Source organism: Lepisosteus oculatus, chromosome 20, assembly GCF_040954835.1.
Source record: "Lepisosteus oculatus isolate fLepOcu1 chromosome 20, fLepOcu1.hap2, whole genome shotgun sequence".
Lineage (NCBI taxonomy): Eukaryota > Metazoa > Chordata > Actinopteri > Semionotiformes > Lepisosteidae > Lepisosteus > Lepisosteus oculatus.
The window spans coordinates 6,805,142-6,825,106 of record NC_090715.1 but is presented as its reverse complement, the minus strand read 5'-3'; the positions used below and the strand labels follow the sequence as shown (position 1 = coordinate 6,825,106).

At 35.8% G+C, this 19,965-nt stretch overlaps 1 protein-coding gene across 1 annotated transcript; it reads left to right on the top strand.

Annotated features, from left to right (window-relative positions):
* Positions 1 to 101: 101 nt before the first annotated feature.
* On the top strand, positions 102 to 14,018 carry LOC102698986 (neuropilin and tolloid-like protein 2). The gene is made up of 9 exons (XM_015368362.2): positions 102 to 667; positions 4,910 to 4,966; positions 5,495 to 5,635; positions 7,089 to 7,337; positions 7,971 to 8,015; positions 8,106 to 8,233; positions 9,049 to 9,277; positions 12,491 to 12,604; positions 12,933 to 14,018. Exons 1-9 carry the CDS (start codon positions 658 to 660, stop codon positions 13,517 to 13,519), a joined length of 1,560 nt encoding a protein of 519 aa, XP_015223848.1. The 5' UTR covers positions 102 to 657; the 3' UTR covers positions 13,520 to 14,018.
* The last annotated feature ends 5,947 nt before the right edge of the window (positions 14,019 to 19,965 follow it).

The following is a 19,965-nucleotide window of genomic DNA, read 5'->3' as shown; positions in this document are numbered from 1 at the left end:
TATTTCCCGGACACATGTACATGAGTACGCTTTGGGCAGACTGCTCAAACGTTCAACACACGTGTGAATGCAAAACAGTCCAGGAACTGAAAATCAGTGTCTTCCACACAGAAGAACATACTGACGTGGAGACTCTGCTACTTATTTGCCTTTTTTTCCTCATAGCACAATCCCATAGTACAGGGGGAGTGTGCCTGCAGTTGGATTGTTCACTCGGTGAGGGGGTGCATGCGTACAAGCTGCTCATTCAGGCAAACAGCGCCCAGATCTTAAATGAGCTTCATTTATTTCCAACATTTCATTTCTGCCGGAAGAACCAAGCGCGCTCGCTATTGTTTGTCCGTCTTCTCTCTGTCTTTGACAGACTTTTCGCTTTCTTTTCAACTGGAGTATTGAATGCCTTTGGAAATATCCAATACCTATCTTAATGGGATTAAGGACTGGGCACCACGCATTTTGGGAGGGTGTTGAAGCTCTTGGGGTGGTTTCCGGAGGGAATTCCTATTAGTCTCCTTGCATGGGGCGATGGGATTAAAGCGATTGAAGAAGTTTGGATTGTGTACGAGTGACTCTACGCTTTGGTTTCACAAAATGGAAAAGCAAGGCTACTCCGAAAACTAAAGAAAAAGAACATACAGAATTAATCAAAGAGGGGAAATGCACGGAGGTAAGTTTGGTGAAAGAACAGAGAATTTCAATGGCTCTGTTCTCTGTTGAATACAAAGGGTTTATTGACGACCAGGCGCCTCGTATATAATAGTACGATAAAATACTCATTTTTGCCTGTTTGTGTGTTGTATAGTTTAATATAAATCAAAATGTTATTGTTTTAATAAAACAAAACATGAATTACACTAATTGATGAAGATAGTATTTAACTGAAAGTATAATTTTAATTACTAAATGGTTAAGTTAGTCTGCACTTAGAAACCGCTTTTTGTTCTTCAAACTCAGAATAACATCGCCATCTTCAGGACAGACACAAGGTGGCATTTCGAATTTCAACTATACAGTTTTTTAATTAAAGAATTTCATGACTTTCAAAAGACTAAATTATTCAATATCAAATTATTCAATATTTCCAGGTAGAAGCGGTCGTTTCGTAGCCCGTTTCAGTATTTAATCTCCTGAATACATTTTGGTTTATGTGGTTGTATTGTTTTACGAACGAATATATCCTATAACATGCAAAACTATTTGTTTCCAGATGATTCAAAAGGCAAAGTAAAAAGTGTAAATTATTCACACTTCTTAAAACCTGCCGCTATTCATAGAAGGTGCTGAAGTGACAGCTCCCGATTTGTAGTGTCACATCTGGAAAAGGAATCCCCATCTTACGACTCCTTCCAGCCCCGGAGCCCCTTGTTTGTCAGATATATTTATTGTTTCTACCTACAGTACTAAATTCCAGTTGTCAAAAATCACGAGAATTAAGATGAAACCTGCGTCTACACTGTAATTAATTTTACACAAATTCAAATCCGTCATCAAATAACTGAAAATTGTACCACTAATTTAAAAGTGTTGGCTTGTGCAACCGACAAGACCAGCATAGCACTATGAGCACTATTTTGACTGCTGTCAGAAAAACATGAAAAGGTCATTTGTTACCTTGTTAACGAAAGACACCCCTACTCGGTGACGCTAGAAAAATACAGTACTTCTAAGTAATCTCTGTTGGATACAGATTTGGAATCACAATTCGATAATTACCCTTTAACCCACGGCAGAAATGTAGTTATAAGGTCGAACTTAAGCGTCGCCCAGACTTAACACGACTAAAACTGTATTGCTGTTTTCTAATGAAAGTAAACGTTTTCGAAATTTTTGTAAATTGGTTTCTATTTCTATTCATTTTTTACGTTCATGTTAAGTTATTTTTCAAGTACTGTACGGTGTGGGTGTTGGGATCAATGTTTTTCTATTTTTATGTATTTTTGCTTAAAGATCTTTCATCATTTTAAATACGTTGCGGGTGGTTGCATTACAAGGAAAGGGAAGGTGGTATAAAAACTATTTTATAGTATACCATTCTTCATTTGCAAGGACTATCTGATAGTAGTACTATCACACCGCCCCTATAAACATTTTTATGAATAACCTCCAGAGTGAAGGAGTACAGTTGGGATTCTGCAATTATTTTTTCAGGAAAGGTTGCTAATGTGGGCCTGTGTAAATCATGACATTGATCCAAAAGAGATCAATTGACTGCACTAAATCTGCGGATTACAGTGTTTTGCTAGTTGGCTTTCTACAAAAAACACTTAAACTCTGTTCATCTAGCTTTTTTAATGGTATTATTATTCACAGTCGCGGGTTTTCTCTTTTTAGGCTTGTGTTAGGTATGAATTCTGATGGGTGTTTGAACACAATGACACTATTAGTAATAGTTTTGAAAGAAATGCGTTCTTTGACAATAGTGCTGATGCAGTTCTTCAAGCTGATATATTGTTGCATATTGCAACCGAATGATTTATTACATGAACATGAGACCACAGAGAAGAAAATGAGTTTGGTGTCCCCAAATACCAGGAAATTTCGTCTATGACATAATGATACTTAATATAATGTCTTTAATATGTCGATTTTCAGCAATCAGTACATTTTTGTGAAAAATATGAAGATATACTTACTGTATGAATTGTGCAAATAACGTTTTTAATCCTTTTTAATTAAAGACGTTTCTTGTTTTAGAAGCTCGGAAAGAAGATGATGAACCCTATAATTTTTAAGTTTTTTCTAACTCAAAGAAAATACAATATGTTGTGCTACTTTCCTTAGAAACGTTAGATGTTTCCTAATACGAAAACCAAAACTGTAATGTCTCTATAGGTATTTTTGTATTTTAAAAAGATATTCTACTTTTATTAATAAAGTTAACAGGGGCTTAATCAACACCTGTACATAATGGTATTACTAGTGTAGTGACAGCGTATGTACATATCTCATGCTTTTAGACAAGTATAAGATTAATTATTTTCAGTGCATACTGTCAATCGTGCTCATTCTAATATACAGTAGTTGTTAATTGTACCCTTAAATTATTATCTAAAATCATAATTCTATCTTAAACTGTCTCCTAAGTGTAGTGGATACAATATTGATGCATAACGGCTGCAGAGATCGTAGTACATCTGCAGAGAGACACCCCCTCAGAACCTTTTTGCAACATAATTTTCCCTCATAACGTAAGGAAGGTTATAGCTCGTTTGGTAGTTATTGACTACCCAACTACCATAGTTATTCCATATTCTAACATTCCTTCACGTATTTCTTACAATATCTGAATGAAGGTAAATTCTGATATTTCTTTTCTGTAGAACAGTTGCATATTCAAATCTCATGCTCATTTCCTTCCATAATGTTTGGTGGAGTATTTGCGTTTTGTCATATTCACGTAATCTCACTCAGTTTTGAGTTGAGTGATGTAAACAATACTGTCTATATAAAGCCCTTTTGGATGAGTCAGGTTATGGGATAAAAACAGTGTTAAAAATTGAAGTTAGAGTTAGCATGGTGTTAATAGTGATGCTGTATTTCTCCTGCCCGGTTGTAATTGGGCTACTACAAGCCTACAAGAAATCTCATCTGTTCCAGTGTCATCTTTATCAAGTCAATGGATTAGATGCATAGCTGGTCCTTGATAACCGGTAAAATCCAAGAGCAGTTTCATTCCTTCAGCATATTTTCCTTGTTAAAAGGCTGAGGATGTTCAGTTTTCAAATTCAGATTGTGCTGCCACCTGCCGCCCGACGTGTCCCGTTATTACACTTCGAACGCGTGAAGCCGAAATTGAAGTAGCCAATTGAAAATATATCGCATAGTTCTTCTCTTTGCAGGTCTAGAAACATTTCTTAAAACGTTTGCGTTCTATATTTTTCCAATTGAAGATTAAATTAACATAGAAACATTTTTTTCAGAGTTATCTGTTGTCGCGAACATAAAAATGAATTTTGCCTTTTTTCATTCAGTTGAATGCTTTTGTCGCACAAGATATTACAGCTTTGTAACGTATTGCGAATATTACTAGTACTAAAAGTATATATAATTATCAGGTTCTCAAAAGGTTAGCAATGTTACCTGAAAGGGGGAATTTCAGAAATGACCAAAATGTGTTCATTATTTGTCACAGTCAGTGAATGCCTTCGGATTTACATACAAACCCTTATGAGGGTTTACTGTAGCAAAATCGCAGTGTTCTCCATTTTACCGCTGGTTCTGTACAATTGACTTTACTATGATTTGCCGTGATCTGAATGATGCTAGCATATCTCTCCATCCTTATCTACCAGTATTTAATGGTGCTTCATTTCATTTTACTTTGGTTCAAACATAGAACGCCAAGGTAAATTTGTTTGCCCCTTTATTAAGCTTTTCATTGTAAGACATTTAATTGAAATCATATTTTATAAGGGAAAAAGTCCAGTTTTCCATGTTGAAGTCCTTAGAAGATTCAAAGTGTTTATTTTGGTAGAGGTTCCACCTTTTTTTCCGGAGTGAGTATGCTGTTCTCGTGATAAATAAAGGAAAAGCAGCTGGAAAATTACACAGTTTATATACTTTAGTACACAATTTCAAAATATGGAATTGTTTGTATTAGCTGAAATGTTTTTAAAAGACAGTAAGTATTTTAGATTATGAGTTTGAATACAGATTTTACCTTACTACCTTATGGTGATTTTTCATTAATATGTTATAGAACGGACAATCGCCATATCTTTTAAACTTTGTACATACAGAAAGTGGCCATTGCTATTCAGGAGAATGTTTTCCTGTAACACTGTGGAATCTTCTGTAGTAGGACTAGTGATTTTTTTTTTTCAGATGAGTACATTCCAAGTGTTTAACAACAGCGAACTAAATTTGTGAAGGTAAAATATGTAAATCTTTTTCTTATCATTTGTGACAGCCTTGGTTCTACTCGTTCTGATTGAAGAAGGATTTGCTTTGGCACAGAAAACAAAAGGTAGTTTTCATTTTGTTATTAACATTACTTGCTTTGTTAGAATTTATTTGGTACTGCATTTATTTTGCACATTTTGGAGGGAGATGGTGTTTCAGAAGGGTGCCTGAATAAATCACTGTAGAATCCAGTGCTTGTGCATATCAGACAATATGAGATTACAGTATTTCTGTCTGCAAGCATGTACAGACAATTTAAAAATCATTTACAGCCATGAAACATCTATACAAATACTTTTTAGCAAGGTTTTTTTTCCCTCTTTTTGCTGGTGTAGAAACTTGTTACATTAATACAGTACAGTATGTGTCTAATGGTGAATATGTTTTCAGAATCTCACATAGGCAATATTTTCATTGCTTGTCTTTAAGGCTTATGGCATGTACACAGCTTTTATTCTAAAGGAAAATGTATTGAATAAGCACAGTATGTGATATGTGAAGAAACATTATTCCAAGCTTATATTTACCATGTTATTTGCATATATATAATATATTTATGCATTCAAGTATTTTTTTATTCTGACTTCTTCAGAGGTCCAAAATGTCGGTGCAAAGCCTAAGACTTCAGCTCAGTGTGGACTATGGATTCGAAATCACAATGGAGGATTCTTTACCTCTCCTAACTACCCTAGCACCTACCCACCGAACAAGGAATGTGTTTACATTTTGGAAGGTACGTCAGATAGCTATTGTTCTGCCAAATTAAATAAGGCAGGCTTAGAATCTTTAACTTTTTTAAGTCCTAAATTTGTTTCACAAGTGTCCAGGAAGACCTAGTTTTTAACATAAAGATGTTTAATGCTTTCTCTAACCCTTACTTTGTTAGGCATACTATCAAGAGCACCACATGTAACACAAGCTATATAGAAATGCAAATGCAGCATTTCAAATATTTATTTCAACACTTAATAGATTTGCCACAGGAAGGGACAACAGTAACATAATACTAGCCTCAGTGCCATTCGCATGATTCATCATTCACTATACTGTAAATAAGATTAATTCAATAAATAAGATGATTTTAATATAAAGGGTCTTAGGTTGTCTCATGCAGTGTGATCCATGGGTTATTCTATTAAAGGCGGATCATACATCTTTGAGAATTCTCCTCACTCAATAGTTGTCAGTTCAGATGAGAACTATCATATGTAAAACTGAGAAAAGTCTGACATGCAACGACAGCATTGATGATAGAACATGGCAATCATTCTCTTTGTTTTGTAGTTTATAATGCTGTCCGGTTGTAGCAGATCTGCAGATGTTTCTGTCAGGCCATACTGTCTTCAGCATGTTTACCTCAGGTATAGCAGGGAAAAGACTACATTTATTTTCCCCTGCAGAAGCAAAAAAGTATAACTTCATCAAGACTCTTGCTTTCATCTTTTTATTTTTGTAATGTTAGTGAGCCATTTGAATAAACTAATCAACCCTCTTGCCAAGAAAACACTTTTCCAATTTTTATGAATTTGCTTTGCAATGATTTTCACAACTTAATTACTTAGGACAGTAATGTTAAGGAAAGGATAGTTTTTTTTTTCTTTCACCAGTTCTGTAGAAAGGAAACAGCTGAAAGCTTTTCGAAGTTCAAAGCTGAAGGCCAGATTTGACCTTTGCTTCTGTCTTGGCCTCTCGTTAAAATATTCTCTGGGCTTGATGCTTGTGAGGCATTTTCCTAAATCCATGTAATCCATTTGTTTGAAGAAAGAGAACGCCATGATATTGTCTTTCTTTCTACATTTTCTTTGATTTTGAAGAAGCTGTATTTATAATGACTAATAGATCTTGCTGCTTATAATATCTGGTACTAATATGTCATTGTCGCCTCAACCTACCTCATGCTATTTAAACTCTGTGGAGGAGAAAAAAAATTAAAATGTTGCATCAATAAAAAGACTGAGAACTGTAAGTATAATATAGAGTAAGATGGATTGACACATTTGGATTCAATTTAATTAAAATCATTTAAATTTTACAAGAATCCAACTATGAAGGATATCGTTGTATGCATGTCCAGAAACAAGCTCAGCGGTACTCCAAGTCCTTTGGATTTTAAGATAGAAGGTTACTAAGGTGTGACACCAATTTTTATATCGTTGTTTTGTTTTGTTTTTTGTTCCGTTGGGCAGCTGATCCACGTCAAAGAATCGAGTTGACCTTTGATGAACCCTATTATATTGAGCCTTCTTTTGAGTGCCGCTTTGACCATCTGGAAGTTCGGGATGGTCCTTTTGGTTTCTCTCCCCTCATTGACCGATACTGTGGCTCCAAAAGTCCTGATGTGATTACGTCAACGGGCAGGTTCATGTGGATAAAATTCACTACCGACGAAGAGTTGGAAGGCCTGGGCTTTCGGATCAAATATGCATTTATACCAGGTACACGGTCATCTTCAGGGCTGGAGTCTTCACCATTTTCCTTGTTTTGAGCAGTGTAATATTTTTACCTCAGCTGTAAGGCTTTGAGACCGGTGGTGTCACAGTCTGCAGCAATGCGAATACCTTAACGGAAGTAAGCACCAATGGATCTTAGCGTACTTTTAATACCAATATTATTGAAGATTTTCTGAAATTACTGTGAAAGAAATTCTCCTTGAAATATAGTTTGGTTTACTTTTTCTTAATGATGATGTTTCTGATGGTTTCAGATTTTTTAAATCAGTTTTATCCAGTGTGTCTTTAAGTATTGTGCCAATGACATAAGACTTTTTAAGATGAGATACACAAAATACATAGATGCATAGACCTTAAGAGACACTTATATGGATTGATTTTTGTCATTCTGATCTTGCATTTATATAAAATATAATGTATTTTATTTAAACTGCCAGCATGCATGTTTGATGGCCTTCATGTTTTTGTTTTTTCACAGTACTGAATATGCAAACCCTGTTCAAGATCAGGATACCCTATCTACTGTACTTGTGCTACTAAAGCAAAAATCACAATGGCTTTGCTTTGTGTTTATTTCTTTTTTCTAAATTAACTTTTTCTCTCCTTCTTTCACTGTAGATCCAGATTTCCATTATGTGGGAGGAATCTTAAATCCAATTCCAGGTTGGGTCTTCAATATTTTAGTACTTTCTGTCATTAAACTTTAAGCCATTCTTTGTTCTGGCACTGGCTACAGGCTGTCTGTTTCTCCAGATTGCCAGTTCGAGCTCACTGGCGCTGATGGACTCATTCGCTCCAGTCAAGTTGAGCAGGATGAGAAAATAAAGCCAGGCCAAGCTGTCGACTGCATTTGGACAGTACGAGCCCCCCCCAAATCAAAGGTGTGTATGGAGCCAAAGGTTATAAAGAGTACACTCGGTCTTCACCAAAGAGATATTTTTGTGTGTTACTGCAAAATGCATTTGAAATGTAGTAGCAGGCTCAGTGTGGGATTTCAGTAATCCTATCTAAGGGACATATGAAGATGTTATCGTAGCTTGATTTTTTCTTTTGAATGGTTTTGTCTCAGAGGAAACTTAATTTCTTAAATAGCATTAAACATTTACTTCTGTATATCTTGAGGTTGTTTTAACGAGAAAGCTTTGGCTACCGACACAACAGGAATGTTTAGATTTGTAACTCACCAGTTCAGCAGGGGAAGAGAAATACATTTCCAATGAATGTTGAATTGTTACAATAAGTAAGCAATTGTAGGAACCTATTTAGATTTACTTTCCTATTAAATATTTACTAAAGACAGAAGTGAAATGATAGCCAACCTTAATCAATCAAATAAGGGACACTGTAGTCTCAAATTAAGTACTGTGCTTTATTTTCTTTCTTCTTCCATTGTGTGTTTTTTAAAAGAATTCTTTTGGCAAAGGGTTCTCTCCAAACAGTCTGTGCTGTCCTGATGTTCTGAATCTCGCAATTGTGCAGTGCTCAGGGATTTCAGTTCCATCTAAATGATGAAACTGCTTTGGTTTCATACCACCCTTTCAGACTTATATACTTGTGTTTGTACACTAAAAATATAATTATCAAGTAGCCTGTTTTAAATGCCACAGTTAGCAGTAGAGTTCTTGACTTGAATCTGACGCGATGGCAGTGTGTCATTCCAGAGCAGCCATTTGAAGTCATGTCATAACCTTCACAGATTTACCTGAGGTTTCTTGATTACCAAATGGAGAACTCCAACGAGTGCAAGAAGAATTTTGTGGCTGTTTACGATGGAAGCAGTGCCATAGAAAACCTGAAGGCCAAGTTCTGCAGCACGGTTGCCAACGACATCATGCTGGAGACGGGGGTCGGGGTGGTGCGCATGTGGGCCGATGAGACCAGTCGCCTCAGCCGCTTCCGAATGCTCTTCACTTCCTTCATCGACCGTAAGCAGCGGCCGTCTTCCGTGCTTTCCATCCTTTTTGTCTTTGACAGCACAACACCCGTTTTTTCTAGAAACGTCTACACTACCGATTCATTTGGTGAGAAAAATGAACAATGTTCAGTTAAGATTGATGACGTAAAGATGGGTGAAACCACGAAGGTTCAATGTAAACAGATGTGCACTATCGTTAATACATGCTTTTCCTATGCAGTATTGAAGAAAGTAGGACAGTTTTATTTGAAATAGCTCCTAAGATTGAAATCTAAATCACATGCTGCATATCTTTGGGAACTGGGTTGCATACACTGGGGAGAGCTGAACCCAATAAAATAAAAAAATAGCAATTGGAATTCAGCGTACTGGCTGTAAATTACAAATATTGGAATCTGTAGCCTCCTTCTTCTTTTCTTTCAGACTGAAATATGATGATGTGTTGTTTATCCTTCATACTTCATTCTGTTTCGTTGGTTGAGTCAATACCTTTATGGGATTTGTAATGTAATTTTAGGATTTATGATTAAAATGTTAATTTGTAGCTCTGCAAGCTGCCAAGGACACCCTCATGGTGTATTTATATACAGGTTAATACTGCCGCATAACAAAAGGCCTAGAAGACAAGGCAATATATTAATTTTTTTCCTTGTTTTGTTTGGATTTATTTTTATTTCATTGGACTTGGAATCCCTGATGTTATGCTACCATCCACTTCTCATTAGAAAATAAAAAGTTAATTACAGCAGTTGCTTACATGCGCCTGGCATTGAAAAGCCAATTATTTCTCTCCCTGAGTTGAATTACCAAGTAAAATGATAACAAGTGCTCATTATGGGTGTTGGTGAATAATACCTTTTTCCTAATAACATGGGGTTTCTAATGAAAGCTGTAGAGTTACTTGTTGAAGACAGGAAACTAATTTTAGGTCTCCTGGTACCCCACGTAACATTTAATAGGAATATTACTGATGAAATACAGTATATACAGGTAGAAATATAAGCGACTGATTCTAAAGGCTCCCAGTAATACTCAGAATCAATTTAAATATATCATTACAAGAACTTAACATGAATCATTTGACTTAAAGGAGAGGTTAAATTAAATAAAAAAACTTTCTCCTTCCTTCTGGCTCATTGTAGGTTATTTGGGAATAGTCCACCTATAGCACAAACCACCTACTAAAGGGTTTTATATGGTAAACCAATTTAATATAGTGTAACGCATACGGCCTCCATTGCTTGCGAGAGCTGGCTTACCAGAGCGGTGACCTCACCGCCCTTCCCTGTGAATAGCAGGGACTGCAGCCGCTGGGCTGCTGGGAGATTTCCTTTTGGCTCAAGAGGCTGGGTCCCTGTTGAGTGACGTTGGAGGCCCGGGTCCTCAACGGTGGGGGGCCGACCTGATGCAGCAGCGGCGAGGGCGCCCACGTGAACCCCAAAGTGTTACAATATATTTATACTGTATGCATAATTAGACTTCTTCAAGGTATAAGATAACAGTTTTTGTATAATCTCTACTCACAGACATTTAATCTGTGGTGTTTGGTTTAAATACCTTGTTACAGAATACATAATAAAACGTGTGGTCTTGAAGTATTCCACTGGCTCAAAGAACTGCAGTATGAAAGGAAAGGAATATTAACAACTGTCATAAAGATGTAATAGAAACAACAATGATGTGAGACAACATTGTACAACATTATATAGTATTTTCAAGGAACCAGGTACAGAGCAATCCCAAAAATACATAGCCATTGCCACAAATGGGCTGACTTGAAAAAATAATCACTGTCCTTCAGTATTCTTCTACCCACAGAATACATAAAGTTATTTCACAATGGTGCTTTATTCTGAGTAATGAGTAAAACATATTAGTCTATAAAGATACAAGAAAGCAGACTACATGGTAAAATGAAGGCCATTCTTACACTCAGAGAACAGGGCCTCCTGCTGCACTGCTGTCTTCCCATTGCTTAATTTGAAGTACCTGCCTATCCACAATCCTTATCCTTGTTTGCCTTAAATCCCTTGATAATAACATCTTCAGACAGGGCATCTTTAAACTGCAAAGTATTCACGGTCAGTCTTTGCTCACAAAATAATGGTTTAGTGTTGCCTTGAAAAGGTTGGCGTCTGCTGTGGTAATTTCTTTAGTTAAAATCTCCAGACTGTTTTGTCTTCATATGTGATATTGAAAACCTGCCTTTACACAGTGAAAAAATAATCTGTTCTGTCTTATCCATTGTCACTTTAACCATGTTAAGGCCTAAAGAATAGATCAATCTACTTTATATGTTGGAAGATATTGTGTGTATTGATTTTTTACCTTTCTGATTTATGGGTTATTATTATTATGAATTTCCACATTCATCCTTCAATTATTACAAGATAAATAATGCTTGCACTTTCTTTGCTTTTCTTGGACATTTCTGTCTGTTTTTGCCTTTCTGGTCATTTTTGCTGTTCTTTCTCCCTAAAATAATATAACATAGTTTTCTTTTTTTTACAATTCACTATATTAGACATGTGTGAAATACGTAATCTTAAAATACCCATTAGAAATCATTTCCATGCAGCCAAAAAGACAATGAGATACTTCCAAATGTTCTAAAGATTAATAAAGTTCAATATGTGTCTGGAAAGAGTGTAAAATCTAGGAGCTGCAATCAACATGTCGTAGCCTGCTGTTAAGCAGGCTCAGAAGCTACATTGTGAGCCTTCATTCAACTGTCAGAACAGTTTAGGACTTCAGTGCAGGACGTGTTGTCAGTCTGCACCTTAATACAATCTACATGACTGACTGATGTCCTGCTCAGCCATGTGTAGTTAGGATCTGATGGGTAGCATGTAGGTTAGATGTTCCACTTATAAGGAATTTTGTGATGCATGAAAATGTCTGTTGAGGCCTTAGTTCAGACTTCTAAGATTAATTTTATTTCCTGACTTCAGCCACATTCAATTACCTTCCCCTATCCAGTCTCATGACCTTAATTCTAAGAAGGTTGTTTGACAACCTTTGAACCTTGTCATCCATGTATCCTAGTTTGCAGCTTACCAGAATGTTGCTGCCGACTCACTGCACTGCACTCCGCTCAATTGTGGTATTATTTACCTTTTTATAAATCGACTGTGAATGTCTGCTGGCTGTGTGAAAAAAAATGATGTGCCAAAAAACGCTTTTGAGCCAGTGCTAATTTTTATGTCTTTGTGCTCTCTTTCAGCTCCTTGTTCCAGCAATATGTTTTTCTGCCACAGCAACATGTGCATCAATAATTCTCTAGTTTGCAATGGAATTCAAAACTGTGTTTATCCCTGGGATGAAAACTACTGCAAGGGTTAGTTTTCTAGTAAAACTGTTATACACTCCCAAAACACAATGTGACAGCAGTGGCTGCTGTAAAACACTCTAGTATTAGCATTCCAAAACAGCCATTAAGATCATGTGAGTTATAATACACAGTCTCTTTGGATCACAGATACAATTTTAGTCAAGCCGGTCAGAGACATATTCTATTTATTTATTTTATTTATTTCCCAATGAGGAAGCCATTTGTTGAAGCATTGCTTTTGGCAACCCCCATTTCGTTCATAATAACATCATGATTCGAATTGGTCATGCATTGTATGAATTTCTTGTTTTCTTCCTTGATGGTTTTTTTCTAGAGAAAAAGTCCAGCAGCCTGTTTCACCAGATCACAAAAACACACGGCACCATCATCGGTGTGTCATCTGGTATTGTCCTGGTGCTGCTGATCGTTTCCATCTTGGTTCAGCTGAAGCAGCCTCGCAAGAAGGTGGTCGCTCGGAAGCCGATGTTCAACAAGGCGGGATTCCAAGAGGTGTTCGACCCACCTCATTACGAACTCTTTTCCCTGAGGGACAAAGAGATCTCTTCTGATCTGGCCGATCTGTCTGAGGAGCTCGAGAACTACCACAAGATGAGGAGGTCTTCCACTGCCTCGCGATGCATCCACGATCACCACTGTGGATCCCAGCCCTCCAGCATCAAGCAGAGTCGTACCAATCTCAGCTCCATGGAGCTCCCTTACCGCAATGACTTCTCCCAACCCCAACCCATGAAGACCTTCAACAGCACCTTCAAGAAAAGCTGCTATGGCTACAAACAGACTCACGACTGTGCTGAACAAGTCATAGAAGACAGGGTGATGGAAGAGATTCCCTGTGAAATCTATGTGCGAGGCAGCAGAAATAATGATGCAGTACAGCGATCAATGTCTATTGACTTTTAAAAAAGGAGAAATCTCTCAAGGAGATCAATACCTCTGCCTATTTATTTCTTTTTTTTTCACTCACATGAATGAATTCTCATGTGCTGAACCAGCCTAATCTCCAGCCAGAACCACAAACTGCACTGTTCGCAAAACCCGATTGATCAGACTGGCTTTCGAATTTGAAAGCATCATTTTGAAATCAATGGCAGTGGAATTGTAATCATTTTAATTTATTTGTATGGGTTTATAATTTTCTTCTCTAAAAGGAAAGAAAACGTTTTGTCTCATGTCGTTGCTTGGCTTTTAATTGATGATTTTTGTGTTGGATAATTTAATGAAGAACTTAATAGCCATGTGTAATGATAATGTAAATAAGGCTACTGCCATTATTAATCTATATGTCGAAGTCACTTCCTTCGGATACTTGCTTGAACTACATTAAAAGCAGCCCATTAGACATTATGGAAATATTTTTTTTAAGTGCGGTGTTTTGTTTTGAATAAAAAATATCCTAACTTACCTGTCTTTGTACGTTTATTAAATGTAGATTAGGGAATATAACATTCTGTTTTTCCTTCTATTTTTGGTAAATTGTTGATTGAATATTTAACTATTTTAAACCTGGTAGGTTGTTAAATCATGCTCTAATGAGTAACTGTTTTTTTTATAAGACTGCACAGACTAGTCATAGACATAGCTTCATTAATAATCCAGTATTCTTGATAGAAGATTTTGAATGTGTCTTTTATTTCTGAGATGTCATGGATGCACCTATCCACTCATAACACCCAACTTCTCCCAGTGTCCATTAATAACTGTTGACATTTGTATAGAGCTTTTCATCGCAAAGCACTTCACATCTACTGTAGGAGGGGTCCCACTTCATCTACCACTGAAATGCAGCATACACATGGGTAACTCGTGGTAGTCATTATGACCAGCAGCATGTAGACAGCAGATCAGGTTGAGCAGTAAGAAATTCAGATGGACAATTTTAAATAGGCAGGAGTTTTGAAAGCCCATGGTAATACCTCTTCTCTACTGAACAGTGTCATGGGATCTTGAATAACTATGTACTCAGGATCTCAGTTTAAGGTCCTTATCACCACATAAAACCATCTGGAATTTCTGGTTCAGAGGAAAGAGTGCCACCTACTGATCACCAGCATGACTTTCAACAGCAACCTGGTTTTCTATAGAAATCTGATCTCAGGTCAATTGCATCACAGTTTTAGACTCAACCTTGCTTAGCTTCTGAAATCTGAACAGATCAGGGTACATGCTGGTATTGCTCCTGTAATGTTTTGCAAATACATAGATACATAAAAATGTACTGTACATACATTTCGAAAGTTCCTTTTAAAGTGTGTCAATTTCTAGGACGTTACATCCTAATACGAAAAACAGAGAATTAAAAAATATCATCTAATGGAAAGCACTTAACTCCTTTCAGGTATACTCTATTTGAATTAAATGTTAGTATATAGCATTATTGTCTGCAGTGGGAGTTTTTACATAAAATATTAGGCATTTTATTAGCTTCCTCTATTTTGTATTTTATTTTAGACATGTCATATGCCATAATCATGCTATAGATGACCACATTTTATTATGAAAACAGCAAACCTGATATTTGTTTTTTAACAGAGGATTAGTACTGCATTTAAATGATTTCTAATATATTCTAATATATAACGTTTTAAAATACAATTCTATAAACTTATAAAAGAGGTAAAAAAGTAGTTCTAAGAGATATAAGGATTTTCAGGAACTGAGTGTCATTTAAGAGTGAGCTGTATTTCAGTACAGTCGTTGATTTGTCCATTTCATCCCCCATGCTTGATTTGCTTTCAGTGATCCTATTGAGATGTCTTTGAACATCATAACAAAGTCTTTGATATTGCATTCTATTTGAATCTAAAAAAAGCCCAATCCAAAAAGTTTAAAGTAGAGACTTACTTGATGAAACTAGAACCCATTCTGACTGTTTAAAAGCAGTCAGCTATCAGTCCTGTGAGTGAAGAGGTGCACTCACAGAAAAGGCAGAGAAGAGCAGGCTCTTAATTTTACTCCTCATTCAAAGAGTTTCATAGCACATTTGACTTTTTAAAGCTTTCTAGTCTATGCCAGGGTATACACACACACGTACAGTGGGACAATTTAGAAATGACAATTATCCTGGAGAGCATGCCTTTGGACCTTTAACTGGAGAACCCAGGAAACATTAAATTCAACATACTGGACAGCATGGGCACAACATTCAATCTCCGCACAAGAAGACAACCCAGGCCAGAATGAAACCCAGCACCCAGGGGTTGTGAAATGGCAGTGCTGACTACCATTCCACTTTAATGCCCAGAAATGCCTTAATGTAAGAAAATAAGTACATAATTTTAGAGGTCTTCATATGGCAATAAAAATGGTCCTTTAATGTTCCCAGATTGTGATTACCAATGGACTAGTCTGAAGGTCTCCACTCTGTAATAACATTTTTTGGTTCTTTTGTGACAAAAAGGAGAGAATTTTAATTCCTATTTAATTCTGTCCTTATTGAGAAAGAAAATGTGTGGAGGTGTTGAGACTAAGCCTATGGACTAAACTAAATCATCGTGGTATTAGGTATTTGTCTTGATTGCCTGCTTTAAGCACAGGTGTTTGATAAGCGCACATATAGAGCTTATCTACATTGACACAATGATGAAAAGTAAACATTCTACTCTCAGTTATCATAACAAATTTCTAACTTCTCTGTTTGTTTTAACCAACATTTTCACAGTTGTATCTATACTACATGGAGTGTTAATTAATTGTATTTAGAGTTTTCTCTACCAGCTATTAGATCCTCCAGCAGCCTAGAAAATTGTTCTATTGAAATGTCAGTGTTGCTTCAGTGGTTTGCAGATGTTGCTCTATGTAACTGCAGAGTTAGGTTCATTTTTCCAAAATGTGATTTCCTTTAATAATATATTCAACTAAACAAAATATGGCATGGCTCTACAGAATGGAGGTGACAATCATTTCTATGTCATTTCTACACATTTTGACTTCATGTAGCCTGAAAATAACAACAGGAAATCAGGGAACAACAGGGAATCAGAGAGGATCACATCCCAAAAATGATTTCGGTTTATGGTTAAGAACGTATCGAGTGCTTGTCCAGGTTATGTTGCAGGTGCCCTTTCTTTTAAACTCTTAATTCAGTGCCATCCACACTGACATGATTGACATGGCTCATCTACAACGTCTTTACCTCCATATTGCTTTAATATACAATTACCTGTCTTTTTAATAATAAACTTTCAAATATTACATTCTGTAACTTTTATCTTCTTCACCCTTCAGTCCTTTAGAACAATTTCATACAGAACTGCACATGAAAAATGTACTACTGTACTCAGTTACTGGATTCTGTATTTCCTATACCAGAAAAAAAAATGCATTGAAGAGAAAAATGTAAAAATGACTTCACAGTGAAGTTGAATGATTTGTATTTTCATTTTATTTATGTCAAGTATTGTTTCTGATGAGTTTGACAATAAATAGTACACAGAAATTACATGTAGCTTTTTTCCTATAAACATTATCTCAACAAAATCTATTGATCCTAGGCCAGGAGAGCAACAATACATCATTCCCTTATCACTTGTTTTTATTGTACATCTGGAGCTGTGCTGATAGAAAAAGTGTGCCTTCCTGTTTAACCTTCAAGAACTCACGATGCACTGCATGATTAGGCTACTAAACTGAGCAACAGAATGAACCACTCAGCCCAAAGCTTGACAGAACAGGCTCGATGTAATACTGGATAAAAGCCCTACAAAAATACTGCTGAGTGTGAATGTATTTTCTAGTTTTCAGAGGGGTTTATTAAAAAGCATACCTTTTTAAGGAGTTCTAATTTAATCTCTAACTTTAATTATGAATGAATCCTTTGAGATTACAGATTATTTAAGTGAGCTTTCAGCTGTAATGCTTGACACCTAATGAATGGAACCTGCACTTTCACTTTTTATTACAGTACATCAAACATTTTACTCTGCTCTTTAAGTAATAAGTATAAGTTGCAAGCAAAAGTGCGCTGACTATTTTTCTGGAGGAGTCCATTCCTCTAACAAACTGACTGTAGAAAATGTAATTGATGGGCATATTGGTTTCTGTGGTTTTCCCGATCAGTAGTCCAAATCCCTGTACTTTATTTTTGCTAAAAACAGTGACATGTTTCTCTTGGTGCTCAAAATATATATCACAGTCAAACCTCATGGGAAAGACAGAAGCTAATTTATTTTTTCAAAAACTGCTAATTAAAATGTAACTGATACTGTACACAATAAGGATAGGGAATGTAAATAAACTGGTACAGTACTCTCAAATTCAGTAACTGGTGCATGTAACATTAATGAATGTAACATTAAGAAGGGTATGATAGAAATTGTCTTACAAGCTAAAAAAATCTTAAAATTGACATAGCACTACTGAAAAAATATTTTATTGTTCTAGAAATCCTGTCTCTCTGTACACAAACACTCTAATATAAGTGCAACTTATTATTGAATTTTATTTTCTTGCTTAATCTAACGAGGCATGCACTGACTAGTGACTTATTCCTTAATTAGCATAAATTGTTTTAACTTATTTCTATATTAAGAGATCACATTAAGCTGCAGCAAACTGAATCATTTACTGTCACCTTTTAGTACAATTACTTTCAGCTGTGATGGGATCTGTTACTTTAAGTCAACTTTGACTACATCAAAGTTTAAAGTTTGGAGTACTTAGTTTGTCTTTTGTGTCACAAACAGCATTATGAAAGAAAGAAAAAAATTGTATCTTAATATTATGGAAAGGTAAAGAATGATTTCTTCCAAATCAACAATACATTCAGAAATAAGCCATTTCATTATACACATACACCTGTGTATGTTTATATCTGTGTATACAAAAAGCTCTTTTGTCAACATTCGTTTCAGTGAGATTCTAATATGATTTGTCCCCTAATGTAAATTGCTTTAAAAAAAAACATTGACAGAATCAGGACTTTGTCAGTCATTTAAACCATTTCTCAGTAAATCAAACAGGTTCTCATTTCGCTTGAAGTAGTGCTTCCAGAATTGCACTTCTAATGTAATTTACCAGTACTGATAATGTGTTTGCTTATACACTTTTCACATCTGCAGGGTTATATACTTTGACTATTAAATCAGTGTGTAGGCACAGCTTAGTAAACTTAATATAAAATATTGTTTTACATTATACTGAGTATTTATCCTAGATTTACTTTCAAGAGTGGATTTATGCTTTCTTTAGATGTGCAGGTGGATTTATAACTACAATATTTCACAGTTTGACAGGTGTATGTACTGTACAGTTAAACTAATTTCTCAAGTGGAAATTCAATCAAATAATGAAAATAAGGATAGCATTAGAACAAAGTTAAAGTTCCTGGAAAATGATCACAGTTTTGTACTTATCCTGCCTAAAATGTGAAAATAACTAGTAAAACCAACAATTTATTTTTAAGTCAATAGATGTTTAAATGTGAGACATTTTACCAATGGGTAAGACAAATTAAATACTGCTTGCCCACATTGTACTATCTATAATCACTGACCAGCTTGGAGAGTACTAAGAACATTTTATATTGATGATCATTTTAGTCTTTATGACTAAATGAGGCAGAGCCTGCTAATTGTTAATTTATTACAGGCAACAAAACCACTTTTCATTTGGACTAATTGGCACGATCCTTAAAATATGAACATTATAAACGTTACAGATGAGAGCAGAACACCATTTAAGTCATCTCGTTCATCAGGCTGTAGAAGTTTAATGACCTCAGAAATCCATCACAATTTTCTTCATGTTCTCAGAGACTCAACATCCACAATATGAATTTAGTTTGTTCCTTTGTGGAAAAGTGTTTCTTGCTCCAAGTCTTTGTAAAAGGTGCACATCATTTCAATTCATGCTCTTTAGTCATGATCACTATGTTGAGCAAGAGGGAAAGGATTGTGTAACATTCTCAGTCGTTTTTATATAACATTTAGACTAAATACACAGTCCTGAGTCAGTGCCAGAGTATTTTCCTGGGGCATACGTATCTACAAGCATGGAGATATATTCCACCACATTCCAATTCTAGAGCAACAACAGTAAAAGGAGCTTTTGTGTTTTATAGTCAATTATATTTCACTATTCAAAACGTTAGACCTCTTTAAAGATCAAAACTGTACGCATGGAAATAATACATAGTACCCCGTTGGGATTTACGTGCTGCGTTGCTTTGTTTACAATGAAAATAATCAATATTTTTAAACATCTATTTTATGTCAGAAAATCATAAAAATATATCACGCCAAATACAGCGACCTTTTAAAGACAAGGAATACGCTGGAAAAAAACAGCGTGTATCTTGCGCTGTTTTTATTCACACGATTAGCAAGCGCTTCCACCTCCAGTATGCCATG

Bases quoted from the DNA above. Each gene is read 5' to 3' on its own strand.
- LOC102698986 (XM_015368362.2), top strand. The intron at 7,338-7,970 runs GTACACGGTCAT...CTTTCACTGTAG, and splicing joins CAAATATGCATTTATACCAG to ATCCAGATTTCCATTATGTG. The intron at 8,234-9,048 runs GTGTGTATGGAG...TAACCTTCACAG, and splicing joins GAGCCCCCCCCAAATCAAAG to ATTTACCTGAGGTTTCTTGA.